This window comes from Pelobates fuscus, chromosome 3, assembly GCF_036172605.1.
Source record: "Pelobates fuscus isolate aPelFus1 chromosome 3, aPelFus1.pri, whole genome shotgun sequence".
In the NCBI taxonomy this organism is placed as follows: domain Eukaryota; kingdom Metazoa; phylum Chordata; class Amphibia; order Anura; family Pelobatidae; genus Pelobates; species Pelobates fuscus.
This window is the reverse complement of record NC_086319.1, coordinates 302000603-302025733: the sequence shown is the minus strand read 5'-3', so window position 1 is coordinate 302025733 and position 25131 is coordinate 302000603. Positions and strand designations below refer to the sequence as shown.

General features: G+C 39.1%; 1 protein-coding gene across 1 annotated transcript in view; it reads left to right on the top strand.

The window, feature by feature from the left end:
• ALDH1A3 (aldehyde dehydrogenase 1 family member A3) overlaps positions 1–24736 on the top strand; it is a 35100-nt gene extending 10364 nt beyond the window's left edge. The window contains exons 2-13 of the mRNA XM_063448823.1: positions 5113–5217; positions 6226–6366; positions 7077–7206; positions 7750–7811; positions 8765–8893; positions 9781–9894; positions 11141–11243; positions 12140–12324; positions 13419–13583; positions 18662–18819; positions 23240–23314; positions 24547–24736. Of these exons, the coding sequence (XP_063304893.1) occupies positions 5113–5217; positions 6226–6366; positions 7077–7206; positions 7750–7811; positions 8765–8893; positions 9781–9894; positions 11141–11243; positions 12140–12324; positions 13419–13583; positions 18662–18819; positions 23240–23314; positions 24547–24619 (1440 nt within the window). The 3' untranslated portion in view covers positions 24620–24736. The remainder of the gene's footprint in view (positions 1–5112; positions 5218–6225; positions 6367–7076; positions 7207–7749; positions 7812–8764; positions 8894–9780; positions 9895–11140; positions 11244–12139; positions 12325–13418; positions 13584–18661; positions 18820–23239; positions 23315–24546) is intronic.
• The last annotated feature ends 395 nt before the right edge of the window (positions 24737–25131 follow it).

The window sequence follows — 25131 nt, the reverse complement described above, 5'->3', positions numbered from 1 at the left end:
TTCTGGGAAGCTCCCACCCTACCTGAGCAGAATGCTCTCCTCGGCTGTTCCCACCTCCTATAACCTCCGATCCAGTACCAGCACTTCATTTAGTCTACCTCAGTACAAAAAGAAAGCTGACCGATCCTCCTTCTCTTACAGAGCACCCCAATTATGGAACGGCCTCCCGCACACTTTCAAATCTTCCCTAAGCCTAAAGTCCTTTAAGAGATCCCTCTCTACATACCTCAAAACAGAATGCATGCATCATGGTTGATTATATATTTCCTACCTGTTCTATGTTACATTTTGTATACATTGTGTATTAATATTGTTTTTGTATTTTATTGTAACCTATTGTATCAATGCATTGTTTTGTGGACCCAGGACATACTTGAAAATGAGAGAAATGTCAATGTATCTTTCCTGGTAAAATATTTTATTAATAAATATTATTGTTATATTTTTTAATTTTACTATTTAACATTATTTAACTGCTTTTGCACATCTTTTTTATGAAGCCAATTTGCTAAGTAGAAGTAATTAATTTTTTCTTAGTAGAAAAATAAAGGGATTTTCTATGTTAAAATATTTCTCCTTATTCATATGTTTGAGAAAAGCTCTACATTATGGATGTTGTTTGTTTTTTATACTAGATCAAGACAGATATGGTCTAGTCTTTAGCCCGGCTTGTTTAGACATGAACTGTCACTTAATGAGTTCAAAAACGCTTTTATTCACTAAATTACATTTCCCAATCAATATCTGTTTAATTTACATATACTATGATTAAATGAACACTCCAAACCCCATAACCACTTCAACTGGCTGAGGAAGGTACGCCATAAATCGAATATTTCCAATATCATTGTCTCTGGAACATTTCCCAGTTACTGGCTCATGGTGGAAGCCAGGAAGTGGGTGCTTATAGATCACTGTTTCACAACTATCTGCATCTTAGGTTAGTCAAGCCTTGTTCTTTGTTGTCAGAAATATTGGAAGGGTATCTGGATATCACAAACATGGCCACACTGAGGGACCTGATTGGGAAGATGTGTAGGAAGCAACATCTACATTTTTAAACTGTCCAGAGCAATTCGTTAGAACATTGATGCTTTGACATGTTTTTCCTTTATATCTATATCATATATCATCAGCCACCGATTCATTTTGCTGTCAGGGTCACCTGTCAATTATGTGAACTTAGGGAGACACCTAGGGCACCAAGAAGGGCACATAAGGACCAGTGCTGCTATTATGCAATGACTTGAGCATCCACTCGGATATAAAAATATTTCACTGATCAGCCCTGCACCCTCTCATTACTGTGAGGAAGCATGTAGCCTATAACAGGTTTAGATCACAACCACTGGTCCTGGATCAGAAGTTTACAAGGCACAGACCACAAGCTCTGCTAGGAGTAGCATCATAGTCTCCAATGGGCCACCAGGGAATCAAGATCATAGCCCTTCTCCCTGCACAAAGGTAATCAGGAAGGGAAAATACACATTTCTATTGAATACATTTCATAATGTGTGACATCTTATGCAACCAAAACACAACGCCATGAAACTGGGGGTAATGAGATGTAAGGGGAAAGTGCCAGGCACCTTATACACCTAGGGCACCAAAAACCATTGAACCTGCCTTGGTTTCAGTACCTGTTGTTACAAATGATCTTGTGGTTTCATCTCAAGTTCATGTGTTACTGAATTCAACCTAATCCTTGGTCCGTTCTTCTTTTTTTTTATTTTTTATTTTTTTTTAATAAATTCTTTATTTTTCTGTGCTATAGAAATGACAATCAGAGTAGAGATGCCACAACAGCACACAATTACGGGACATAGATATTGACTTGGCACGAATAAAACTGCACATTTTATGTTAATTTTATGATTAAACAAGCTAGGTCGGCGTGTCTGTCTCAGCATTATCAGAGTGGAGATAATAAGCCCAAAATAGTTAGACATGTGTGAGATATATTAAATGTTATGATCTGCTTAGTCAGGCTGCCATTCTAATCTGCTATACCACCAAGTCTAGAGGCACAGGGAATGCTTGGCTGACTGAGATGGTTCACTAGACCAGTGTTTCCCAACCCAGTCCTCAAGGCACACCTACCAGTCCAGGATTTAAGGATTACCCAGTTTTGTCTAAGGTGTTTTTAGAAAAAAAAAGAAAAAACACCTTCGACAAAACTGGGTAATCCTTAAATCCTGGACTGGTAGGTGTGCCTTGAGGACTGGGTTGGGAAACACTGCACTAGACAGTGTGTGTAGTCGAAAGTGGTGTTAAATGCCAGGTAGCAACAACAAAAAGAAAACAATAAAACACAAATAGTAAAAGAACTGTTGAACGTAATACATGCTGTCATATAGCATAAGTGTAGCGTTGTCTTGTATGTCTACCTGCAGGTTGCTAACTTCTTATGGGATGCACATGAGGCTGAAAACAAAACGCTAATAAGCCTATGTGTGAGTTTCCTTATAAAGTGAGAATAGCGATGGTACTCGTTGGTAGGCTAATGCAAGCTAATGGGGTGTGTATGTTGCATGCATACATAAGTACCCTGTTCTTGGGCCCTTTCGAAACTATGGGTGTAGCACACCCCACCTGTATCACCCTCAGATGTCAAGGGGGAGGGGGCATATGATTGGGAATCTTCCGGTCTGAGTCTATATGGGTTATTTCCCTGGTACAGTGAAGTTTACTTCACTTTTTACTTTCAATTCTGAAATAAGGAGCTGTGAAAAACATAAGTCTGGTGTGGACGTTCTTGAAACAAACTCGGGGGCTCCCGCCGGGTTCCACAGGTGTCGTTGCTTGGGAGTTGCGTTCTGACCATGTTAGCTTAGAGAGTCAGCTCGTAGTCCCAGACTCTGCAGGAGCGTTTTGCTCTCGTTGCAGGAGGGTGGTGAGTGGCCGAAAGAAGTGTCTCCATGCCAGAGTGCTGCCGGAGAGGTCTGTGTAGAAGATTAAATCCATCGCTTCAAAGTGATAGGATGACTGTCCCTTAACGGCAGACATTACTGCTGCTTTGTCTTTGCCATTTTGAAATGGGAGAACCAGGTCTCTTGATGCTGTGGCTGGAGCTCTGGTGGGTCGGGGCACGTGGAACATGTCAGCAAGTGCTGTAGTTTTGGTGATCCATGGTGTCAGCTGGACTACCAGTAGGCGCCTAATAAAATGTGTCAGCTCGCGTTCCAGTATGGTCTCCGAGACACCCTTGATTTTGATGTTATTTCGCTACATGGCATCTTCTTGGGCCGCAAGCGGTGCTCATAGGATTGGTTCTGCTGCTGCAGTTCCTTCACCGCCTGCTGGAGTGAAGTTATCTGCTGTATTTCTGTGTGGGAGGTATGCTCCAGTTTACTTATTCTGCCCATTAGGCCTTCTAGGTCTCCATGCAGCGCCGACACGTCTGCCGAGATTTTTTTATGCAGGTCTGCCAGGAGGTCTCGCAGGACTGCTGTGGTCACTGGTGCAGATTCTGAGGAACAGGTTGGTTTGGCAGGTGTGATATCAGATCGTGTATAGTGCCCACTTCAGTATCGCAAGACAAGTCGTCTGATAAATCGGAGCAATCTCCCGCAAGGGACGCCATCTTGAGTCCACGCGCGTCCTGTGCCTGCCGCCACATATCAACGATTGTTCGCCCTGACCTGGGCTTGTCCGGCTTAGGTTTTTTTTGTTTTGAGCCCCATTGGGTCTGTGATAGCCAAGGGGTTCCCCCAGACTCAGCCAAGGTAAGTTTTATGGTGAAATATGAGCTTTGAAGGGCTGTATGGCTTGGAGCTCAGTAAACATGCGACCGGTTGCTTCTGCAGCTTGGCGCTGCCCCCCCTCCGTTCTTTATTTAAACCTTTGGGTATCCAAATTAAAATATATGTTTTTTTTAAGAACACAAGCTATGTAGGGAACATTGTTAGAGGTATGGCATTAAACATTTACTAGTCTGGTTTCTAAAATTCTTTAAATGTTAAAGTCAATATTCAGGTGGACCAACGTGCTGCTATGGTAAATCTAACATTCTTACTTGTCTATATCATGTTTTATGATATGTATTTTTGTCATGATATTTATCACGTTTTACTTGATAATATTTCTCCAATCCCATTGTCCTAAGTTGCACTGTTTAACATCCAGGGACCAACTCTTCAGGTTCATGGGGCCCTTGTAATTTGACGTTCCAAAAAGGAATATTTAGATCACATGGTTTGGACACTCTATAAAGAACTAGAAGTAGTGCTTGAGTTGGAAATAACTGTAACGAATAAAATATAGGCGATGGTGAAGTGTGGTAGCAGAGTTCAGACAAAAGCTCAGAAAATGTTGCTATCAAAAAAGGAGTGCACAACTATACAAGGTGAAATTCATGGTATTCATGAGCTAGCTAGGTCAAAACAGAAGAAACACAAACTTATGTAGAAAATCACATTTAGCATCCATAAAGCACACACGGGTAGTTTATTGTTACCATAGCAATAAATTCTAGATATGAGGCAACCAAAAGGTGATGATAAATATTATTATTTTTTATAAAACATTACCAGATTTGGCAGCACTGCACAATAGGTGGACTAGCAAAAATGTATTTGCAACAAGACCAGTTGGATGTACAGGAACAGAAGTTGCTGAGGGGTAGGCCCTGCTAAATAATCTTACATTCTAGGGGGAGTGGGGTAAAATGATCCTATACATCATCAATCAAGAACTTTAGAATATAAGTGATAAAAATTGTTTCCAGAAACAAACACTATTTGCAAAGAACAATAATTCCTGAATTAGCCATCAGATCCCAGTTTCCAGACAGTTCCTACAGTTAGATGGAATGCAGTGAGACACACTCTTTCATGCAGCCCACACAAGCTTGGCTTCTCTCATTATCAATGCTGAATTTTGAGATTTCTAATACCCTCTGTGAAACTAAAGCACGTTCTGAGACTATCTATGGGACTACACCTTCAATTACAAGCAAACTGTAAAATGGATTAAGATAGAATGTTTAGGTGTATGGCCAGTGCATGGAGTAAATCAAAGACCTCATACATGACTTTCATACCATTCAGTTTTGTCCAGGAATAAGTTTCTTTTAAAATTAAAATTGAAAACATTTAATTCAATTTCTTTCAGATATTCATTAACAATGATTGGCACAGCTCCGTGAGCGGCAGACAATTTCCTGTATCCAACCCAGCCACTGGCAAGAAGATCTGTGAAGTGGAGGAGGCAGATAAGGTATTAATGTTAGAATGAGGATGAGCATTGCAGCAGTATAATACACCGCCCAGTGCCCAATTAATAATACAGACTTTCAGATCAAGAGATTTATTATATAAGGTTATTTAATAAAGTTATTCAAATTTGTTTGTAGAAGACATTTATAACTAATTATATACTGCATATTTACACCATTCATACTGATTAATTTAAACACTTAATTAACTTAAGCAATTAATACAAGTTATTCATATGGCTGTATGATCGTGTAAACAAGGTCAGTAAACTACATCTGATTAACTATTTTGTGTAACATTAGCACTTGGTGAATTTCTTCGTATATTGGAAAATGGGCCCCAATACATAGTGGTGGGCCGTCTAAGTACATCAATTACACTGTAAACATGCTTAAAGGGCTACTAGGATTTTGAATTGGTCAATGCAATTTCCTTCAATTTGTGCCGGTAGAACTTATTATTTATGGTTCTATCTGTAACTACGTTGTACATCCACTGTACTGCACAAAGGAATATTAAATAATAATAAAAATAATAATAATAAAAAGATTAGCAATCTAGCTGTGAATACTATTCCGGTTCTACAGCTGCTCGTGTTTGTACACATGCATTATCCCACACCGCCAGCAGTTATATATGCTTGATAACTTTTCCACACTCCCACAACTCTGCACTGTAAATGATCATATTCATAGATGTATGTAAAACCTGGCAGAAAATGCTTTTCTCAGACATCACAATCCCTTACTGAAATGAACAGACTCCATCTGGCTTAAAGCGACAGGTGGAAGAGTGGCCGAAGACCGCCTAGGAAAACCTCTTGGCAACTTTCAAAGAATACAACCAGCAAAAGTAAAGGAGAACATGTGGAAACCTTCAGCTTTAGCATGTTTTGCTATCATTTTAAGATGGACGAAATGTATCATCTGTCAGGACACACATTTATTACAGTGCAGTTTTTTCTTTATGGTATTATTTATTTATTTTTGCTGATGTTTGTGTTTTACAGGAAGATGTTGACAAGGCAGTCGAAGCTGCGAGGGCGGCATTCCAAAAAGGGTCCCCATGGAGAACGCTGGACGCCACTGGCAGAGGAAAACTGCTTCACCGGCTGGCTGACCTCCTAGAACGAGACAGAATCATCCTGGCTGTAAGAGGGTTGTTTTTGTCACACACATAAAACACGATATGCATTATTTTCTTCTTTCCCCATGGAGGCAGTAAAATAAGAACTTTATATAAATATTGATTAGAGAAAAAAAAATGGTTCGCAAGAGTATTCTGAGAACTGGCAGCAGCTGAAATAGCCTGCCCTTTGGTGGGTCCCCGCTCAGATCTCAAGCTGGTTTTTGCTCATCTTTGCCATTACAGAGAGAACATCTCTGAACCATATCAGACTGGTCCCACCCATACGGGCAGTCCAGATCCGAAATGCCAGCAAGTTCCCTCTGCACAAGAGACACAGCAACCCCAGACAATCATTTCAGCCTTGTTAGGCATCATCAGTGAGGCATAAATATTGATTAGACCATTAAAACTGTGCCATTAACTTTCACAAGATAAATGTATTTAGTGTGACATCTATTCACTCATGCATACTTTACCATTGGTTAAAATTTGGTTTTATATTGTCCAGTCAAGGACACTTATATTCCGATAGTCGTGGCCAAGATGAGTTTGGCATGCGTTGCATTTGTCCAACTGTAATTTAGGATGGGTCAAGGTTCTTTATATTAACATGCAAAATAAAGATGACAGCAGTATGAAAGCTCCATGTGCTCCCCCCTTGTTCTCAGTATCTTGTAATTAATTTCCTAGGTCAATTTATTCAGTTTTTATTTCTACTCCCTCCTGTTGTAGACACTGGAAACAATGGACACAGGAAAACCTTTCCTCCATGCCTTTATGGTGGACCTCGAGGGCTGCATTAGGACTTTGCGTTATTATGCAGGCTGGGCTGACAAGATACAAGGAAAGACTGTCCCAGTTGGTCAGTAATTTAGTATCGTACTATGACTATGTATATTTTATATAACTCAGGTACATAACATCACCCATGGTCATGACCAGAATTCTCCTGAACAGTTCCGGTCATGGTTCTATGTCCGTTTTTTTGTCACAACTTATCCTCGGTTTTCAATAAGGATTTATGTACCATAAGCAAGGCAGATAGCATTTTACACAGTATATGCTTGCGATTAAATGGGTGATTAACTTGGTCTATTTTCACTTGGCTCCATTCTATGGTATAGGCACCTAGTTGAAGTGAAACTGACTTGCAGGGTTAAGCATAAACTGTTCATTAATTAAATATTCTCCATTTGACTATATATTTATATATTTTCAAAAATAAAAAGACGTCAAAGCATAATCTTTTAGTCAACAATACGTTGAATATACTTGGAATTTTTATCAATACAGGATTATGAAAATTTCTTAAAATATTCTACTGTTATTACTACTACTGTTACTACTGTAATAATGTTTGTATTATTTTTTATAAGATATTAATGTCCTGTGTGATTTGTTTCAGATGAAAATTTCCTCTGCTTCACTGTGCATGAACCCATCGGAGTGTGTGGGGCCATTACCCCTGTAAGTATGAGTCATGGTTGACGGGACTAATTAATCTGAGTGATCTAGAACCACATAGTTGGAATCTGTAACATCTGCACTGTACATATAGATTAAGCTAAAAACGTGTTAATCACTAAGCCACAACAATTATTAGTGGGTATAAATAACTAAACACTGCAGAATTCTTGATATTATGTTAGATGAGACTGATTTAAATGGAAACATTGTGTGCCTCCTTGTTGACTCCTGCTGTATAGCACACCTGCATTGACATTAAGGGCAGCCGTACACATCATATTCTCTCCGTTTGTATTCAGGGGAAGTCAAATGATGCCCTATGCAAAATAAAAAAAAAAACATTAACTGTTTAAAAAAAATAAATTATAATAATAATTTATCACTGTAGTCAGTGTGTGACCGATGCTAAAAAAGACTTGTGCTCAGTAAAGTATACAAGTCACTATAGATTACCTAACCAATGTTTGGGTCCATTGCACCTTTGGGATTCACATTACCAAATACTGCTCCCTTTCCCAGGCCAGACAAGACCAGACAGACAGTTCACACTTCAACCATTGCACCTGCTGCATGCTTTGAGGACCTTCTCAGGAATCTGTTTGGCATTTCAGTGGCATTAAATCACTCAGTGGACACAAAATCGAATCTCACACGTGATTGAACAATGTCAAATAAATACATTCTAGTACTGCCAGAGCACTGGCTGAAAGGTTAAAACATGTCCTATATTGTGATCCAAATGGTCAGAATAAGGTGAGCATGCTGAGGAGGCTCCAAAAGTCCATAGATCAGTTAGTGAACTGTTGGGGATATTTCACTGCAGTATATTAGTATACCAGGGTAACGCACTGCTAGTGAAGTTGGCATAGAATGGTACAAGTTGGCAAACTGAGCTACGAAGTGTACATTATTGAAGATATTATGCTAAGGTGATCTATGTTATTCTGTTTCAGTGGAACTTCCCGCTGATGATGCTGATCTGGAAGATGGGTCCAGCGCTCTGCTGTGGGAACACACTTGTTATAAAACCAGCAGAACAGACACCTCTCACGTCGCTCTACATGGGATCTTTAATTAAAGAGGTAGTATTGCAGATTAGCATACGTTTTACTATTGAATTGTCTTTTTATATACAAAAATTACAGTCCCTATAATATTATCCCCTGCCCTATGCTTATCTCCTCCATCACTAAATACTCCCTTGCACAGTCTTTATTTTCTTCCCATGGCAAGTTGACCCAGTTCTGGACTTAAGTTTAATCATACCTGACCACCATTGCCTCCCTAATACTACCACCAGCGCCACAGATGATGGCAATAATAGGCATCACCCTCTCCAGCTGCAGAATACTTACCAAATTTATACACACAGTTTTGGCAACCACCAGGAAATCCATTTCACCAGGACTGAATCCATGTCACACTGAGAAAACAAAGCAAAACAGTTATTTGAGACCTGTCAAGCCTATATCAATTCTGTGGAAACAGGCATGAGGCAATCATTGAAAAAAACTCTTTGAAAATACCAACTGGTACCTATACAGAACTCTGCAGGGCATCTCACCCATCCACCTTAACTGCTAAAAGTAGGCTCTCCAATCTTCCAGGAGTATTCTTAGTCTCCTCTTACATTGGACTTCACGTCATTACTTGCAACAACCTCCTTAAAAACTGTTTCAATAATAAAACTACCTACTTATATAGCTTGAACCCTAATTTGCTAGTGTTTAAACATGTTCAAATAACACTGTTTTCCAGCCTCCTTGCATAATACCTTGTCTGTTTGACACTTTATCTAGATTGTAAATTTGTTGGCAAGACCTTTAATACCCACGTATCGGTTGTATTATGCTTTTAATTACTGTATAAAGTGCTATCTAAACAGCACACAATATTTATTAATGTACAAATAATAATAATGTACAGCTCACCTGTGTTATTTCTTAACACTATGTGTGTATCCTTTCAGGCTGGCTTCCCTCCCGGAGTAGTCAATATTGTTCCAGGTTATGGACCTACCGCTGGAGCAGCCATCTCTTACCATCCAGATATTGACAAAGTTGCCTTCACTGGCTCTACAGAGGTAAGATTCGCTTTGCTGGCTTTTGCACTAAAGAATGACCCAATTTACATAATTTCACTAAATCCCTATTTATCACATTAACAATAATTATGCTCTCAGTGACTACCAGAATTGGGTGAAAGTTTCTCCCAAAAAGAGAAATAGGTAAACATGGGCACCTATTTTGAAGAACATAATAAGATATATATTTTTTTACTTTCTCTCTAATGTATAATATCTTATTATTTATAAAAATTATGGGTGTATATATGACATAATATTAACAGTACCAATTGATGCTTTGTAGAACAAGGAGTAATTAAAGGATCACTATAGTGTCAGGAAAACATAGCGGTTTTCCTGACACTATAATGCCCAGAGGGTGCCCCCATCCTCAGGGTCCCCCTCCCGTGGCGCTGAAGGAGTTAAAACCCCTTCAGCAGCTTACTTTATTCCGGCGCTGGTGATCTCTCCTCCCTCTGCAGACGTCAGCGCAGCCGAATGCGCATGCGCGGCAAGTGCCGCATTCAAGCTGTCAATAGGGCATTTTTCAATGCTTTCCTATGGACGCTCTGCGCGATGGAGGCATAATATGCCTCCAGCGTCACAGATGCGCCTCTAGTGGCTTTCCGGAAGACAGCCACTAGAGGCTGGCTTAACCCCAAATGTAACCATAGCAGTTTCTCTGAAACTGCTTTGTTTGCATCTGAAGGGTTAAAACCTGAGGGACCTGGCACCCAGACCACTTCATTGAGCTGAAGTGGTCTGGGTGACTATAGTGTCTGTTTAAACAGAATAAATGCAATAATAAAATAGTCGATAGATTGTAAAATGATTATTTAAATATATTAAAGCAGCAGTTTAACCAATAATACTCTTTCGTAATAAGTAGGAAATCAAAGCTGGTCTTAATTACACCTTTTACTTTATTAAGTTTATGCTACTTGTGTTTCAGAAATAGGTATACTGAGGGGGGACAACAAAAGAACATAATCTCCACGTTTGTTGCTTTGGGCCTGTTGTTCTGCATAGAAACAGCGCCATCTAGAGGTGGATGTGACCCATAGCATATTATTTGTAGTTCCCAGCAGTGGAACATTTAAAACATTGATTAATGGGATAGTCTAGGTGGCATAAGTACTTTATCTTACTAAAGTGGCTATAGAGCAAAGCAAAAAAAATAAATTTTTGCATCAATGAAATGTAAGCATTACAAATATAAGTGCATTTTTGGAAATAGAATTTCATTCTAATATTATTTCTTCAGGTTGGAAAATTAATTAAGGAAGCTGCATCTAAAAGTAACTTGAAACGCTGCACTTTGGAACTCGGGGGGAAAAATCCATGTATTGTCTTGGCAGATTGTGACAGTAAGTGATTTCATTGTATATCAAAAGTTCAACATAAACTAACAACTAGTTTGCACAATGCAACCATTTCTGAACGGTTGCTCAAATTTTACTGCAGACGGCTATTACCAAATCTATCACCAGGACATTTCAGACGAATAGAGACATTATAGAAATGAGAGATTGTGTACCAATTGGACCAAATAAAATATTGGTATATCTGTCAGATTCTGTTTATTTCCTGTCAAAATAAACATACAAATAAAATAATCTAAGTATCTGCAAAATTACCTTTTAATAATGGGGCTTACCCCTTATTTACTGAACACTGAATTGTAGAAGATTTAATAATGTGACTATTAGAGAGTTGGAGAAGTTGGTGTTTAGTGAATAAGTCACATTGGGGAAATTGAATCAATTTATCTAATAGACCAGTGTTGTGCACTTTCTTTACCATGGAGGGTTTTTAGCTTGGGTGTCCATCTTTTGGCCCTCTTAACCTTTGAAATAAAAAATATATAAATAAGGTGCATAAAGTGTCAAATGTATAAAAACTTTTGATAAATTATGATACTTCCCCCTTTGTCAGAAGCTTCAGAGGTTTCCAACTGATAAATCCACAATCTTTTTTTCTCACTCTCTTTCTCTCTGTATTGATTTATCAGTTGAAAACCTCTGTAAGGTGAGTTTTTTGTATATACATTTGACACTTTGCGCACCTTAATTATATATATATATATTTTATTTAATTGTTATATTTTGTCATTGTTGTGAGAACTCTAGAGTGGAGAACAGCCTGTTCACCTGTTGAAAGTGTATGATTAATGATTTCTTTTTTGTCACCCATGATGTGCCTAACACTGTGATTGTTTATGTGTTTTGTTTCCTCTTAACTTTTGTTTGGACTTTTTCTGCAGTGGAGCTTGCTGTAGAGTGCGCTCATCAAGGTGTCTTCTTCAATCAAGGCCAGTGCTGCACTGCAGCCTCTCGTGTTTATGTAGAGGAATCTATCTATGCAGAGTTTGTCCGACGCAGTGTGGATCATGCCAAACGGCGGCTGGTGGGGGACCCACTAGATCCCAAAACTGAACAAGGTTCTCAGGTAGAGATCCTTGAGCAATAGATGAGATTTCATTGTATGTTTATGTGTGCAGTGGCTGTTTACAAGATGCAACAATATTAGAATGCACAAGGTGGAGAGTAATATTAATGACAGGATAACAAAACTGTAGTAATTTTGCATCAGGGGTGTCCACACGGCCCTCCAGAGATTGCTGTTTGAAAATTCACATATGCATCTCACAGGTAACGACTAACACAGAGTTATGTAAAATATAGACCAACAACAGCTGGAGGTCCATGAATGGCCATCATTTGTCTTATAGTAATATGATGAGGAATAGGAAATTGTCAGTAAACAGGACTAGGGGTCAAAATCAAACCAAAACATCTTTTCTCTGCTAAGAACAATTGGCAATTTGGTACAAGAGGTGAGACACCATTCTACTTATTAATTGTAGAGGTAGTTTGAAAATGCAGCAAATGTGGAATGGGGACTACTATAAATGAAATAATTATTAATTGTTTTGGTGTGCATGATGAAATATATGTATGTATATGATGATCATGGCTTTTTAATTTTCAACATTGCCACTGTGTTTTCCAAATGAGAGAAAATGTAGGCATTAGAGTGACAGGCATCTCAAACTCTGACCCCCCCCTAACTATAGCTCCCATAATTCTCTGCCTGTCTATTGCATTTAAAGAATTCTAGGCGGTATAGGCCATCAATTTCTGGGTGGAGAGGGTAGTATGTTATGAGATCCTTGCACAAAGAAACTTTTTCCTAAATGAGTAGAGATGGGGTTTGTAATATCTTCACTGTTTAAATATTATTGAGTGGTTTCAGTTTTGATTAAACAAAAGTCAAAAAGTTTTAAATGTGAGCCCTTTCCGTTAGTAAAGGTAGCATTTGTGACTTGCATATATAATTGTGTATCATCACATACATATATAATAATAGTATTGAATTTCTTTTAATATGCATTTCTTCATCTTTTCAAACTAAGCCTCAACGGAGTGTAGAAATGAGGCAAGTACACATGTTATTACTTTTAGCATTAACTTTGATTTTTGGGGGGAGATAATTTTTTGAAAACTCAGAATTCACTGACATTTCCTATTTGTGATCCTTAGATCGACCAAGAACAATTTAACAAGGTCATGGGTTTCATACAGTGTGGGAAGGAAGAGGGAGCAAAGCTGGAATGTGGTGGGTCAGCAATCGGGGACCGAGGATTGTTCATTAAACCAACTGTATTTTCTGAGGTGACAGACGACATGAGGATAGCCAAGGAAGAGGTAATTCAGGGGGTTCAGTAAAGTACAGGAATGGGTCATGCTTTTAAAGATGGAACTTTTACGTTTGTTAAATGGAAGAGTGGTTGAAGTTTAAATATGTTACATTACACTGTTTGTAGTAGATGTGATGACCACAAGTATCTGTATATCTTGCAATAAAAACATGTAGACATGTACAGGCTTAGATATACAAGCTTCTCGCTACTTTTTACTGTCTATCTACTACTTTTAAAATGCCTTTTACTAATGTTAGTGAGTAGTTGTATATGGTAAAAAGCATTCTAAATATTAATTTACCTCTGCACTGTATCCCCTTAAGGACGCTGGACGGACATTTTCCGTCATTGCAGACCTCCCCTTAAGGAATACTAAAATTAACCCCAGATTGCAGCAATTGTGGGGTTGATGTTCCTGTAGTGTGCCTCCGTGTCTGAGGCACACTACAGCAAGCAGTTTCACTGATACAGCCCATGTGATCGCTCTGACCGGGAGTCAGAGCGATCACACGTGCTGCAGTGAAACCCGATCTGTCTCCCTGCAGCTCCATGTGAGCTGTGAAGTGCAGAGAGACAGATCGGTGCTGATTTGCTGCTCTCTGCAAGAAAAAACCGTTAGTTGTAAAATTTCAACACACCTCACCCCTTCCCAATAAAATGTAACCCCTTCCCTGCCCTTTGATTGTGCTTATTACCACTACAGTTGGTACAAGGTAGCGGAAAAATTATCCCACTCTAAGGTTCAAAATATGCCTTTTGAAATAACTTCGGATGTCTTCTTTAAGAAATAGTATGCCTTTTTGGGGTAGTTGGAATAAGAAGCCTGATAAAATATTTCAAAATAGAACATGGACCCATAAAAAAAAAAAAAACATCTATGTAAATTCACACTTAAAAATCTGAAATTGACAGGTTTCTTTTACAGCACTGTAACTTCACAAAATAGTGTCTAGGTCATACAGTGTGCATATTGTTTTACTCAGAAGATGTAACTGAGCATACTTAGGGGGAATTTATTACAGTGACACTTATCAAATGTACAAAATGCAACATGTATGTAAAAAAAAATTTTTTTTTTCTCACCACAAAATGTGAAATAATTTGGTGAAAAAAACTGGTGGCAAGTTAAGGTATAAAGTATGCCGATTAAGATACCCTGGAGTGTCTGCTTTCTCAAATGGAAGGCCTTTGTGGGGTTAGTTGTACAGTCAAACTGCTATAATGCCACAAAATCAGACATAGGACCATCATTGAAAATTCTAACTATAGGAACTGAAATAGCATGGTCTCCTATATGACATTGTAGCTTCACAGAATAGTGGCAAAGGCATTCAATGGGGGTATCGTTGTACTCAGCAGATGTAGCTGAACACAACATGGGGTTCTGTACAGGGATACACACACTAGCTTTATGAAATACACATTACAAAAACCTTGTTATATGTGTATATGCCAAAATAAATAAAAAAACACAATTTTACTCACAATATTTAGCAGACATTGGCGGTGAATAGCTACGTAAAAAGTGTCAAAATAACCTTAGGTAAATAGCCTTTGATGTCTACTTTGGTTAAAGGTCTACTTTGGTGTACTTTTGATGTCTAATTTTGGTTTCTGTGATGGGTATTAAACTTCCAAGACAAACATACCAACTTCTAAAATTGTTTCACATTGAAATTTTATTTTAGTCCTTGTATTTTGTGACCTGTAACTTTAAAAATAAACTGAAATCCTACACATATTATGTACTCTGTAAATCAAGACACATAAATGAATTGATTTTGAATTACTTTTCGTAAGCGGGACATATTTTGCACGTTATTATTGCAAAATCATGGAGTTTTTTTCTATTATTTTGAAATGTTTTTGTAATTAATGAGAATTTATATATGTATATGTCACATCAAATTAAAGCCCTTTTTGTCCTCTAAAAAACGGTATATAATATGTGTTGGTACAATAAATGAGAGAGATTTAAATTGCAGTTGTACACAAACGTAAAAAAATGCAAATGTAAAGGAACACTATAGGGTCAGCAGTGGCGTACATACCAGGGTCGCAGGGGTCGCGGCTGCGACCGGGCCCGGCCCACCAGGGGGCCCGGCCGCCCCTGCGACCCGGTATGTAGCCACTGGGCCAGCCTCTTCTCCTGGGGGGCCCTAGAGCCGGCCACCTCCGGGCCCCCCGAGGCTGGCCCTGCTGCCACCCGGCTGGCCGGTCCTGCGGGCGCGCGAGGGAGCACTCTCCCCTGTGTGCTTCCTCTTCAGCTCCCTCGCGCACCGCGTAGGGATGCCGGCGCCGGAAGATGACGTCATCTTCCGGCGCCGGTATCAGTACGCGGCGCGCGAGGGAGCTGAAGAGGAAGCACACAGGGGAGAGTGCTCCCTCGCGCGCCCGCCAGCCTGACTGCCCACCGGGTGACCGGACCCCCAGGAGCCCAGCAGCACCACTGGACCCCAGGGAATCCCCTCAGCACTCCAAAAGGTAAGGAGGCTGGGGGGATTAAATAAAAAAAAACGTTAGTGTGTGTGTGTGAGTGTTAGTGCGTGTTAGTGTTAGTGTGAGTGTGTGTGAGTGTGAGTGTGTGTGTGTGTGTGTGTGTGTGTGTGAGTGTTAGTGTGAGTGAGTGTGTGTCTGCTAGTGAGTGTCAGTGATTGTGTTACTGTGTGTGTCTGTTACTGAGTGTGTTTGTGTGTGTGTTAGTGAGTCTGTTTGATGTCTGTTAGTGAGTGTGTGTTTGTCAGTGAGAGTGTATGTTTTGTACGTGAGTGTGTATGTATGTCTGTCGCTGAGTGTGTCTCTGTCAGTAAATGTGTGTGTCTGTTAGCTAGTGTGTATGCGTCTGTTCGTGAGAGTGTGTGTGTGTCTTCAGCACTTACCTTTCTCCAGCGCCGGACTCCCTGGGCGCAGGGGAACCCTCCGCCTCTCAGCTCCGAATGCGCATGCGCGGCAAGAGCCGCGCACGCATTCAAACCGCCCATAGGAAAGCATTACTCAATGCTTTTCTATGGACGTTCAGTGTCTTAGAATCGCGGAAGCGCCTCTAGCGGCTGTCAGTGAGACAGCCACTAGAGGCTGGATTAACCCTCAGTGAAACATAGCAGTTTCTCTGAAACTGCTATGTTTTCAGCTGCAGGGTTAAAACCAGAGGGACCTGACACCCAGACCACTTAATTGAGCTGATGTGATCTGGGTGTCTGTAGTGGTCCTTTAAGTGTGTGCATCTGTATGCACTGGCGTACATACCGCGGTCGCAGGGTTCGCAGCCCTGCAACCCCTGCGACCAGGTGCCCGCCGCAATGTGTTGCGGCCCCGGTCCGCCAGAGTAAGCGCGGGGGGTTGGGGGGGGCCCACGGATCAATTTTCGCACCGGGGCCCCATGGGTCATGTGTACGCCACTGAGGGTCAGGAACGTGTATTCCTGACCCTATAGTGCAAAACCCACCACTTAGGTGGATTGCCCCCCCATCTGAGGAGTGGCCACTTTGGGGTGTCTCTAGGGGCAATGTAAACACTACCTTTTCTCTGAAAAGGCAGTGTTTCCATAAAAATGCTCAAGTGTATGTCCAGCTTCTGAAGCGGTGTCCATAAGGGGGCATCCATTCAAAAACTGCTATTGCCAAATATTGACATCATTGACATAAAAAGCTCATTATTTTACACATGAGTACAAAGCACTGGATGTACAGATAGTCCTTATTCATGTCAGCTGCTTGGGTGACGCAGAGACGGTTGTACAAAGCTGTACTGTGTGGCTTACATCTTTCCGTTATATCGTCAGTGAGAATTGCAAAACTGTACAACTGTCTATTGAAAACCATATATTAAGCAGATATACTACACATTCACAGGTATATCAGTGACTGATGTATTGGCCCAACATTCAGTGCATTGCACATAACCAGTAATTTGTAAATTAAGTATTGACTTATACAATTCAAAAAAAGGTATACGCCAGTATAATCATTTAAAAGCATGCCTGTGTAAATGCTGCTAATGATACAAGATCAGGACATGTGCACAATGACCACCTATTGGTTTGGTGCATTCTGTAAATAATACATAAAAAATATATATTTTTGAAAATCCCTTTTCAAGGATTATAAAACTACTGACACTTGCTCAGCAAGAGTAAATAGCAGGTAGGCCCCTCCCTAACCATGAAGATTCTTCACCGATCAGGAGCAGGGCATTTTCATCAATGAAGGGCTGATCTTATCCCACTGTCAAGCAGTGGTTTCTTGAAAACTAAAAACTGGCAGCAGCCATACTGCGGCTGTTATCAGTTACACCCAGACCAGTTCATGTATAATGCACAGTTTGGACAAAACTGACACTGGTAACCTGGAAGTGAGAGTTCTGATTGCCTGATTGACACTTTTATAAATAGAATGGTTTTACAACTGGTTTACTATCACTAAACCATTGCGCTGTACCTAAATATCCTGATATATTGTTGGGCTGTAATGTGCCAAGCTAATGAAAGGTTTAGTTGGCTATTACAATGTCACTAGGCATTTCCACATCCTATCAGAAGACTATCTATATGACAAGCACTGAAGGTAGTTTCATGTGACATTTGCTAAGATCCATGCATTTCGTCTATCCCTAATGTAATGGGCTGCAATACGAAATCAGAAAACCATGTACACAAATTATGCAATTTCTACCATGTTCACTCTGGTTCTCTATGAATCAAACCCAATTCATGAGAGCCGTAGCATTGCAAGTGTTTTGGTCTTTAATTAACATTTTTAAAGCAATATTGTGGCTCAGAATAGTCCAAAACATAGGTCCCCAGCTATTCAACAACATCTGTCATGATTCCTGCACGTCACAGCTGTCCAGCTGCTGTGCATTGACAGGCTGGCAAAGCATCATGGGAGAGTCAGCGCTGTAACAGCTGGAGAGCTCTGGAGTGTTTGTGAGATTTTCAGGAACTGGAATGTGACATTCCTTCTGTAGGATACATATTAACAGCACTCTCCCATCTTCTGTTACAATGCCACCTGTATATTGCCTAATATTAATACATGACGTCCTTCTGAGTAGCTGAAAGCATAACTTTCCTGTCCTCTGCAGATTTTTGGGCCTGTTCAAGCAATTCTGAAATTCAAAAACATAGAGGAAGTGGTAAAGAGAGCAAACAGCTCACAGTATGGTCTGACAGCAGCTGTGTTCACCGGGAGCCTGGACAAAGCGCTGACTATTGCCTCGGCCTTGCAGTCTGGAACGGTGTGGTGAGTACTGGAGCCAAAATTACTGATATTTCATCAACCACTTACTACCAGGCCATATATAGGAAATCTGCACACCATTCCAGATCGAATGCAGAACTTTATTTGTACAGTCATAGTAGGTCTAAAAATGGAATTCAGATAATACCATAGTTTATCCTAATGCTGGTTCTCCTCAGTATAGCTCTATAATACAGGGAATCCGTAATACACCAATACCATAGCTTATTATAATGCAGGTTATACTCAGTATAGCTCTATAATATGGGGATTCAGTAATGCACCAATATCATAGCTTAGTCTAATTCAGATTATACTCAGCATAGCTCTATAATACAGGGAATCCGTTATAAAACCAATACCATAGCTTAGTATAATGCAGGTTATACTCAGTATAGCTCTATAATACAGGGAATCCATAATACACCAATACCATAGCTTAGCCTAATGCAGGTTATACTCAGTATAGCTCTATAATATGGGATTCAGTAATACACCAATATCATAGCTTAGTATAATGGAGGTTATACTCAGTATACAAAACCTAATACAGGACAATCAATATCAATACACCACCACCAGAGCTTAGTAAGTAAAGGTACACAACACACAACCCAGCCCACTCACTTATTTACTAAACAATGATTTCAAATCTCACAGATTGTAATTGTTTTATTCAAAAATACCTCACCTAGGCAAAAAAAATCTAATTATTTTTGGCCTATGTGAGGTATTTTTAAATAAAACTACTGTATTACAATCTGCGAGATCTGAAATCCAGGAAATGTGTAACTCGGTCATTAGATGCAACACTTGTATGACCTCCTTCTGCCATACAGAAAGGTCAGATATAGATCATATTCACTATACCCATATTACTTGTAATGCAGCCACAATTCTAGCACAGGCAATCTTTGCAAACCACTGCTAGCTGATCTTAAACAAGATTATAATGACTATATTGTATTCAACTACTTGTATTTTAGTACAGTTTAAATTAGAAACCATTAGAAACTTTATAGCAATACAAACATATACATGCCGAAAATTCTTACTTACATAATGCATCGTTCTTTATTAACACCTATAGTTTAGATCCCTTGGACTGGATTCTGTTGAAACAAAGATAGTAAAATTCATTAAAAAAAAAAAAAAAAAGAAAGAAAACAGTGGTATAGAAGGAATAATGTAATCTTTATTCTAAATATATGTAAAATAGGAGCATGCTTCATACATAAAGCATATCATTTAAATAACCCTCTTATTAAGTAAAACACCCAACTGATGCTATCAAATTTCTAAAGTGCTTAACAGGACATCTCACCTCCATCTTAAGTATAGATGATGTAATAAATGACTGTTGCCAGCAGAAGGAGTAAAAACGTACTCCTCTATAATCTAGCTGAGCTCACAATAAACTTTAGTGGCAACAAAGTCTGCCAACTCTGAATCTCTCCCAGGACTCTCTAGCACCTACGGGAACCCAGGGCAGCAGACCAGACACCCCACAAGTTGAATCTGGCTACGGCAAAACCTTTTGTCCCTCAACGGTCCACACTCGACCTCTCAACAGAGGACTCCATCTGACTCACCTCACGGAGAGACCGTCTCTCTAATATGTTCACATTGGTTTACTTTAGTTGCTTAATGCTTTCAGATTTATTTTTTTTGCTATTGTTTCTCACGCTAGGTAATAAGTTAGCACCAATCATAGAAACATAGAAACATAGAATGTGACGGCAGATAAGAACCATTCGGCCCATCTAGTCTGCCCAGTTTTCTAAATACTTTCATTAGTCCCTGGCATTATCTTATAGTTAGGATAGCCTTATGCCTATCCCACGCATGCTTAAACTCCTTTACTGTGTTAACCTCTACCACTTCAGCTGGAAGGCTATTCCATGCATCCACTACCCTCTCAGTAAAGTAATACTTCCTGATATTATTTTTAAACCTTTGTCCTTCTAATTTTAGACTATGTCCTCTGGTTGTGGTAGTTTTTCTTCTTTTAAATATAGTCTCCACCTTTACTGTGTTGATTCCCTTTATGTATTTAAATGTTTCTATCATATCCCCCCTGTCTCGTCTTTCCTCCAAGCTATACATGCCGAATGATACCCCCACATCTATCGGAAACGCCAGGTGTAACAAAATTTAAACTAGCATTATATAGGTGTAAAAAAGTTATGACATATTAATTAATGTAGTGACCAGGCATCCCAAGGTTCACTCTGGGAATTTCAATTTACCTTATATTAGGTAGTATTAATGATGATAATGTGAACAAGAATGTACTTAATTAAACGCAATGAACGCACTCCTTATCAAAAATCTTCATCCCACGGCTTGAGCTTAGCTGGTGTTTAGAATCGCAAATAGTATTTGATATCTATCTCTTGCATGTACACACTGCTCTTTTCATTTATGAAATGTCTTGTCTGTGGTTTGAAATCAAAAATAAAGAATGAAAAAAAATAGGAGAATATAGAAATTATACTATCCTTGATTCACAGTAAAAATAATGTACCCAATTCCTTATATTCAGTGGCTACGCAGGATCCCCATAAGGAAATCAAAAAGAAAAAAACTATTGCGGAAAGTGAACATATAACAAACAATGGATGAGCAGTTACTAAAATGGGATGCTGTACAGATCTCCAGTATTGCCACACCAGTAATAAATGCCAAACAAAAAAAGAATGGTCCAGATTTCTCCAAATATAACAGTAGGTTTATTAAGTGGACAGCAGGAACACAAACCACAACATTTTGACTCACACATGACCCTTTTATCAAGTGTGAAAAATGAATGCCTCAGAAAAATTAGGGAAACAGAAATGTACTCTTAGACTAAAAAAAAGAGGAAAAGTAAACAAAGCTAACGTATATACTCGAGTATAAGACGAGTTTTTCAGCCCATTTTTTGTGCTGAAAACCCCCCACTCGTCTTATACTCGAGTGAGTGTCTGTATTATGGCAACTTACATCCTGTTGGGGGCTGACAGAGAGCTGTAACTTACCTTTTCTGCAGCTCCTGTCAGCTCCCTTCTCTCTCCTCCGGTCCGGTCAGCTCCCTTCTCCAGTGTAAGTCTCGCGAGAGCCACGGGGTCAGAGCTCCACACGGCCACGAGACTTACAGTGGGAGCTGACTGGACCGGAGGAGAGAGAAGGGAGCTGACAGGAGCTGCTGTAAAGGTAAGTTACAGCTCTCTGCCAGCCCCCCTCATACACAGCCCATCCACTGGACCACCAGGGAATGAGAGCCCCCCTCCCTGGCCATGTATTAAGCAGGGAGTTGGGACGAAAAAAAAATAACATAAAAATGTAAATAATATAAAATATATATATATTAAAATAATAATAATAATAATAATATAAAAAAATATTAAAATAATAATAATAATAGAAAACAAAAAATATTAAAATAATAATAATAAAGTAAAAAAAATTATAAAACTGCCCAACCCCCACCAAGGCTCTGCATCACATACACATACACACACTGCACTCATACACATACACACACTGCACTCATACACACACACACACACACACTGCATTCATACACACACACTGCACTCATACACACACACACACATAGAAACATAGAATGTGACGGCAGATAAGAACCATTCGGCCCATCTAGTCTGCCCAGTTTTCTGCATTCATATACACACACTGCATTCATACACACACACACACACACACTGCATTCATTATATACACACACTGTAAATAAATATTCAAATAATGTAATTTTGGGGGGATCTAATTTTATTTAGAAATTTACCAGTAGCTGCTGCATTTCCCACCCTAGTCTTATACTCGAGTGAATACGTTTTTCCAGTTTTTTGGGGTAAAATTAGGGGTCTCGACTTATATTCGGGTCGACTTATACTCGAGTATATACGGTATATCTCTGTCTCTAAAATCACGCTAATCTGCAACCAAGATGTGTTCCCATTTCACTCAGCAGAAAAAATATAGAAAACTTTAGATTTACAGACACACAGAACAGGGACAAATCATACTTCATTCTCTAACTATATATACTTGCTACAGCGCCACCTACTGTCCAATCTACCACCCACACTTATATTTGAATAATAATGTTGCAATTCAAACTATATATTCTTTGTGCATGATTTTTATTATGGAAGTTTCAAAAAATGGAAGTGATGACTAAGCTTTGGCACTCCTTCAGTTGTGGACTACATATCCCACGACGGTGACTTAGCTAGTGTCTGTTTCCTGGTAACATGTGTCACAGCAGCTGGAGTGTTCCAGGTTAGCAAACACTCACATGGTAACAGCTTCTTAAAATCTTTTTTGGTTTGGCGGAATCCATGGAGAAAATCTATGGAGAGTAGATGGAAAAAATGAAAATGATCACTTCATCTCACACAGACTGTGTTTATTTCAGGATTAACTGCTACAATGCCCTGCATGCACAGACACCATTTGGAGGTTTCAAGATGTCAGGGAATGGCAGAGAACTGTAAGTAAGATTTTGTGTTTATTGGAAATAGAGGACATTTGTCTATATTGACTTTGAGCGCTTTATATAGATTGTGTTTAAATATAACAAGGAACATCAACCAACAGTTAACTGGAGGCCAGTGTTGGACACCCCTGGTTTATAACTAACTGTGTGACTAGATAGAACCAGGATAATCTAGCAGTTGGTAATATTACATAGAATGAATATGTACACTATACACTGTATTCATACAAAACAAAAATATACTTTGAACTACAGTTTACTAAGAAAAGGGTACTAGTAATGAAAAGGAAAAAAAATGCAAAAACTGGGATTCCAAGGATACAAATTTGTATCAAAATTATAAAATGAATGTATAATTGTTGAATCTAGATGAAAACATGCAATTCAGGTAAATTGGTAAAATGGCATTGCTAATGTCCTTAGGGTTGCCAGCATCATCTTCAATTAATTTGAACTGAAGCAGCACTGCACATGAGCAATGACCCCTGTTGATTACTGTGGGGAAAGCACTAGGCATGCGCACACATGCATTTCAACTGGTTCAGACAAATCAACTTCCTTTTAATGTCCAAGGGAGTTGATCTGCTGGAATTTACCTGTGGACTGGACGGATCTGCTCGTTAGGACTAAAAAGGATTAAAATGAATTTGAGTTTGCACCTGCATTTGTGCTCAAGTCTAAAAAGGACTTAATGTGCAGGTGCATGTGAAATCACGTGTGTGCATGTTTAGTGCTCTTCCCATTTGTTTCAGTTGGATATCTGGGATTGGTTAGGAACACCTGGGCTATTCCATCACAAGTGGCAGATCTAATTCATTTTGTACACTTGAGCTAACATTGTTCGAATGTACCCTGGGTTTGAACTTCCTCTTCAAAGAATTTTAAAGATTTGTGCTCAAATATAAATTAGTTGTTCAGTAGCTGAGTGTGCTGCTCATTAAAAAAATAAAAATGTGGAACCCTATACTGAGCATCGACGTGTAGACAGAATTAATTCTGAAGTGTAAATCCTTCTTTAATTTAAAATTCTAGGCTAGGAAAATGGCCGCCATGGTTGTTGTACGAATCCAATTGTGTGTAGAAGAAATGCATTACCCATTTTATAGGTTATCAACGTCTTTATAGTAAAATTCCCTTTGGGCGTATAAGTTGTTTCACAGGTTATTGACATGATGTTTATTGCTCCCATTAACTCAACACTTAAATACTATTTTTTTTGTTTACAGGGGAGAGTATGCTCTGTCAGAATATACAGAGGTTAAAACAGTCACCATTAAACTGGCTCAGAAGAACCCCTGAGAAGTGAAACTGGAGTAAAAGAATGAACCAGGACATTGTAAAACAATCAATATTCTCACAATGATAGCTCAAATGGCTGAAAAGACTGGCAAGACTGTATTTTTATTTTTTCAATTTTATTTTAAAATTTTCATTTAATGAAACAACGCAAGTCGACAAACTGACCTCCACCTAAATTTGAGTTTTATAAACACAGTTTTCCTCTTTCATTAGATATGCTATTCAGAATTACCCTCGCTAGAAATAAATCTCAATGAATTCAGTGATACATTTATATATGGGCACTTGATATCAAGAATTGTATTATTCAGGTTCTGAATCTTTTAGAGTCCTTATTTCCTCCCTATGCCATCTTTACTGACTGAAGACAGATTTTTTTTTTTTATGTAAAATTATTATTTGGAGAAAATCGGACTTCAAATATTTAGAAAATAGTTGGGCAATTGATATTTACAGTTTAAAAAATATTCTTATTTTGATATTTTTAGATTTAGCTCTGACATATGTTCTTT